This window comes from Cyprinodon tularosa, unplaced genomic scaffold, assembly GCF_016077235.1.
Source record: "Cyprinodon tularosa strain WSP-4 unplaced genomic scaffold, ASM1607723v1 ctg55, whole genome shotgun sequence".
In the NCBI taxonomy this organism is placed as follows: domain Eukaryota; kingdom Metazoa; phylum Chordata; class Actinopteri; order Cyprinodontiformes; family Cyprinodontidae; genus Cyprinodon; species Cyprinodon tularosa.
The window spans coordinates 651,779-657,872 of NW_024039285.1; the positions used below are offsets into that span (position 1 = coordinate 651,779).

The 6,094-nt window shown below is 44.6% G+C and overlaps 1 protein-coding gene across 1 annotated transcript; it reads left to right on the top strand.

The window, feature by feature from the left end:
* Positions 1–589: 589 nt before the first annotated feature.
* On the top strand, positions 590–4,679 carry LOC119796458 (uncharacterized protein K02A2.6-like). Its single transcript, XM_038305019.1, is given in 2 exon segments — positions 590–3,235; positions 3,237–4,679. Coding segments are annotated over 2 exon segments (4,089 nt in total).
* The last annotated feature ends 1,415 nt before the right edge of the window (positions 4,680–6,094 follow it).

Here is a 6,094-nt window from a genome sequence, read left to right on the forward strand (position 1 = left end):
GGGACATTTTTTTTCTTACTAGATTCAGAGGAGGTCTTGCTGAAAAACAGGAATGAGTATGGTTCTAAGTGGTTTCTGATGCAGCTTCAAAATAATACCATGTTTTGAAAATGTATTTAGTGTGTATGGATTTCTTCTATTTTTACTTTACACGTTTAGACCATTCATCAAATTTTATGTCGAACTCATGTAGATACGGTACTAAATGCATTTCCGAAATTATTATTTCATCAGGGCAGAAAGTGACTGTAGTAACTGTGGAGTTTAAGTGTAATACATACATGCCCACTAGGAAGCGCTGTTACTTGTTGGTATTGTTATGGACCATAGAAGAAGAGTGCGGGCAGTAGAAAGAGAGTAGAAAAGAAAAGTCCGTGTGAAGCTGTATGCTGTTCATGTTATAAAAATAAACCACCTTCCTGTGGAATAAGAAGTCTCTTGTAATTTACCACATAAATGGCGACGAGGATAAAGTCAAGCCGAGGATAAAGGCACAGCGGATTCCTCGGCAGACAAATGAGCAAGCCTCTCGGCTAAATTGCAAAGTTTAAAAAAAAAGAAGAACGGACGTGGAAATCAACAGAGGACCATGGCGGCGGGCATGGTAGGAAGCACCGCTCCTTTTGATTCCCAAACCCAGACGTGGGAGGAATATTGTGAGGTGCTCCACCATTTTTTTGAAGCTAATGAGATCGATGATGCAGGTCGGCAGAAAGCTATTTTGCTCAGTGCAGTGGGCAGTCAGACGTACAGCCTAATGAGAAATCTGGTAAGCCCCGCCAAGCCAGGAGACAAGACGTTCGATGAGCTGGTCAAGTTATTAAAGGACCATTTCAACCCAAAACCCAGTGAGATTGTGCAACGTTTCAAGTTTAATTCCAGAAACAGGAAAAATGGTGAAACAGTCATGGAATATGTTGCTGTCCTGAGGAAATTGGCGCAAGACTGCAATTATGGAGATAAGTTGTCGGAGATGATACGGGACAGACTGGTCTGTGGCATCGGAGATGACCGCATTCAGCGCCGACTGTTGTCCGAACCAGATTTGAGCTTTGACAAGGCGTTGAAGTTAGCTCAGGCGATTGAAACAGCCAGCAAAGATGTAAAAGACTTACAATCTTTGGATTTTTCAGCATCACATGGGAGGACGCCGCAAGTGGTGCATAAAATTTCATCAAAACAGACCCCAAGTCAGCAGCAGCTCCAGCATAAAGGTTGCTACAGATGTGGTGGTGAGCACCATACAGCGGGTGAATGTAGGTTTATTAAAGAAACCTGTCACAAATGTGGAAAAATTGGCCACATTAAGAAAGTATGTAGGTCCAAAGGCCCAGCTGGTCAGTCGAAGACTAGAGGGGGTGGTGGGCAGACAAGTAGACAAGGGAGAACGCAGGGAGCCCATTACGTCAGCCAGAGGGAGGACGACAAAGAGAGCATGGATGCAGAGGAAGTCATGTTCACATTGTACAAAATAGATGAACTTGACGTACCAGCGGTAGCTCCATTCATAGAGACACTAACAGTTAATGAGACGGACGCTCAGTTCGAAGTGGACTCAGGATGCGGAGTAACAGTAATGAACCACTCCGTATTCAATACCTTGAGGGGGAAAGAGGCACCAAAGCTACACCCATGTAAAGTGCAACTCAAAGCCTACACTGGTCATAGAGTAAAAGTTGTGGGAGCAGCACTAGTTAAGGTGCATCATAAGGGACGAGTGCATGACTTACCGGTAGTAGTCGTAGCAGGGTCAGGCCCCAGTCTGATTGGTCGTTATTGGATTCAAAAGTTAGGCCTACAGTGGAGATCAACCCCCCAAGTCCACCACATCCTGGAGGGGAACCCAGTAGAGGTACAGGGGAGTCCAGAAACCAAAATCCACCATGTTAGAAAGGAAACTTTAGAGGAGGTTTTGGGAAAATACGGGGAGGTGTTTAATAAAGAACTAGGGAAATTTAAAGGCCCCCAAGCAAAAATATACATAGACAAGGAAGCAGTCCCCAGATTTTTTAAAGCTAGGCCTGTTCCTTATGCCATGAGAGGAAGAGTGGAGGTGGAACTGGATCGTCTCCTTGCCCAAGAGATCATTGAACCAGTAAAACATGCAGAGTGGGCGGCGCCTGTTGTTCCTGTGTTAAAACCAGATGAGACAGTAAGACTGTGCGGAGACTACAAACTGACAGTAAATCAAATATCCAAGTTGGAGCAGTACCCAATTCCCAGAATTGAGGACCTGTTCGCTACGCTGGCGGGTGGACAAAAGTTCACAAAGTTGGATCTGAGTCACGCCTATCACCAGATTCCACTGGATGAGGAAGCAAAGAGGTATGTGATCATAAACACGCACAAGGGATTGTTCACATACAAAGTACTACCTTTTGGGGTATCATCCAGCCCAGCGATATTCCAACGGATAATGGAGGGATTGCTGCAGGGCATTCCCCAGGTGGCAATTTTCCTGGATGACATCCTGCTCACAGGGAAAGATGACCAAGATCACCTGCGGACGCTGGCCATGGTGCTGGAACGGCTGGAGGAGGCTGGTCTACGTCTCAAAAGAGAAAAATGTTTGTTTATGAATGAGGAGGTGATGTTCCTGGGTCATAAAGTGGATGCAACCGGATTGCACCCAGTTCATGAGAAGGTGCAAGCAATCCAAGAGGCACCTACACCTTCGAATGTGACAGAGTTGAAGGCATATTTAGGACTGTTAAACTACTACAACAAGTTCCTGCCCAATCTGTCAACAATTCTTGCTCCAGTGCATAAACTGCTTCAAAAAGACAAGAGGTGGCAGTGGGGAGAAGCACAGCAAGTTGCTTTTGAAAAATCAAAGGAAATGATGCAGTCTGCACAAGTACTAGTGCATTACGACCCAGAGAAAGACATTGTGCTGTCATGTGATGCCTCACCTTATGGAGTAGGTGCGGTGCTGTCACATCACATGCCAGATGGAACTGAGAGGCCCATAGGATTCACCTCACGAACATTGAACGCAGCGGAAAAAAACTATTCACAACTGGATAAGGAGGGACTAGCTGTGATGTTTGGAATAAAACGGTTCCATAAGTATATTTATGGACGTAAATTCACTATAGTAACAGATCACAAACCTTTGTTGTCTCTGTTCAGTGAGATGCGAGCCGTACCACAGATGGCCTCCCCTAGAATCCAAAGGTGGACAGTAACATTGAGAGCCTATGAATACACAATAGTGTATAAGGAAAGTAAAAAATCACTGTAATGCTGATGCCCTAAGCCGCCTTCCTTTGCCCGTGAAAGCAGAAGTAGAGAGACGGGAAGAGACAGTACTCATGCTGGAGAGCGCTGACATAACATTGGTGACATCTGATCAAGTAAAAGAATGGACGGACAGAGACCCGGTGCTCTCGAGGGTGCGGGAGATGGTGCGAAATGGATGGACATCAAAGCTGGAAGGGGAGGAGTTTGCCCCCTACGAAGTAAGGAAGCATGAACTCAGTATACAGAACGAGTGTGTGTTGTGGGGCTCGAGGGTGATTGTGCCGAAACCAGGTCAAGAACAGGTTATGAGGCAGCTTCATCAGTGCCACCCAGGAGTGTCCAGAATGAAGGCATTGGCTAGGAGCTATGTATGGTGGCCCGGGTTGGACAAAAATGTGGAGGACACTGTAAAGAGCTGTACCACATGCCAAGAGCACCGCAACATTCCTGCACCCGCTCCATTGCATCCATGGGATTGGCCTGATAGGCCTTGGAGCCGCATACATGTGGATTATGCAGGACCGTTTATGGAGAAAATGTTTTTTGTGCTGGTTGACGCCTATTCAAAGTGGATGGATGTGTATCCAGTAAGCTCCGCTACTGAGTGCCTGCGAACCAGTTTTAGTAACCATGGTTTGCCTGAGTTGTTGGTATCGGATAATGGCACTTGTTTCACAAGCATGGAATTCAAGGACTTCCTGAACAAAAATGGCATTCGCCATGTAACCTCTGCTCCTTATCATGCAGCGAGTAATGGGTTAGCAGAGAGAGGTGTACAAACATTCAAGAGAATGATGAAGAAATGTCCAGAGGGCACCCTGACAACCAAAGTAGCCAGAGTGTTATTTAGCTACAGGGTTACTCCTCACACTACAACTGGTTTATCTCCAGCAGAGTTACTTCTTGGGAGGAAACTACGTTGTACATTAGATTCCATTCACCCAGATCTGAGCAAAAGAGTGAGAGGAAACCAAGAAAGACAGATGAAAGATCACAATAAAAAAGCGAAGGGACGTTGGTTCAAAACAGGAGACTCAGTGTTGACCCAGAACTTCAGTTTAGGCCCAAAGTGGATCCCAGGAATCATTGAGTCGGTGACTGGACCGGTGTCCTACAAAGTGATGCTTGGGGATGGGAGGATAGTGAGGAGACATGTGGATCAGATTCACACTCACTACCCGAAACCAGAAAAATGCAACAGCAACCAACCGGTTGACCCTGTTAATTCTAGTGGGTCTGAAGAAAAAAATGAATGGCTGGAAGCTGAGGAGGTCGTTCTCGGTGGAGAGAAGTTGGAGGAGCCAACGGCTGTGGAAGCTGTGAAAAACCCAGAGACTGAACAAGGAACTGAAAAGAGTGTAACTCCAGTTAAGAGACAATCGAAAAGGCAAATAAGGTTGCCTAGTTACCTTAAAGATTTCCAGTTAGCTAAATGAAAGATAAGCTTGTTAGTGGAATAGTTAAAGTTTGGTTGTTAATGCTTAAGAGGGGAGGGGTGTAGTAACTGTGGAGTTTAAGTGTAATACATACATGCCCACTAGGAAGCGCTGTTACTTGTTGGTATTGTTATGGACCATAGAAGAAGAGTGCGGGCAGTAGAAAGAGAGTAGAAAAGAAAAGTCCGTGTGAAGCTGTATGCTGTTCATGTTATAAAAATAAACCACCTTCCTGTGGAATAAGAAGTCTCTTGTAATTTACCACAGTGACTTAAACCAACTTCGGTTTATGTGAAAAGGTTACTATTTCCCAACCTTTTGCTTGTGGCACCCTTAACAGCAATTCCTGTAATGTGTTGGTAAGCAATCACAGTTTTATTTTGCTGGAGGAGTTTTAACCCACTTCCCTTTGTTGAATTTTTTTATTTGCCGTCACTGGAGAGCTTTTCAAGAAAGAATTCCTGTTAAAGGTAATAAAAGAAGCTTCTGAATGACTATTAACCTGGACTTTGACAACCAAACCTTATTTTGATCTCTTATTTGATTGACAGGTGCAATTGTTGGTGTGAGTTGGATTATTGTATTGCTGTGTAACACAAGACAGTTCAGCCTACTGTAAGATGTTTGTACATTGTCCAGAATTTTCCACCACAGTAGAACTTTAAATTGATCATTTATTGCAAGTTCAATCTGAAAAACTCACATGGAAAGAAAAAAGACAATTAGAAGAATTTTATTGATCCAATATTTTTAAGACTTTGGCGCTCAGACATCAGCAGGAAACATTAGTGCTGAATTTTTACTTAAATATGCAGGCGGTGTATGAAAAAACATATGTTTCCCCCTCAGGCCTGAAACCGGTGGAGAAAGATGAAGTTGGTTTAGTCCATAGACTGCTGGTTGGCGAGACAATATGCTTGAGCTGTATTGGTGAGATCCAGTAGAGTGTGTGAGCTGATACTAGTGCTTCACTAGATGACCGGAAGATAGATGTCCAGTTTAGATTGACACAGCTTTGTCTGAACCTGTCCATGATGAGCAAGCATGGAGCGACAGTGGAGAGGGAAAAACTCTCCTTTCAGATGAAAAATCTGGCAGAACCAGGCTCAACATGGAGTTTTTCTGCCAGACCCATTGAGACATGATGGGAAATGCAGGAAGAGTTCAGGAAGACATGCACTCTGATAGGGACGAGGTTGAAGAAGCACCATGGAAAAGCCAGATGGAGCTTAGCTACCATGGTGGACAAGGGATGGAGGTGGGTGGAATCGCAGTCATCTGAGTTAAAATCAGACAGTGCAACCACTGCTTGCGCTTTGGCTGGGTAGCAGACTGAGATGTGGATTTGAAGACCTTTTAAAATAAACTCTGGATGCTGATTTGGTTTCCTGGGTTCAAAACTAATTGGTTTGCGT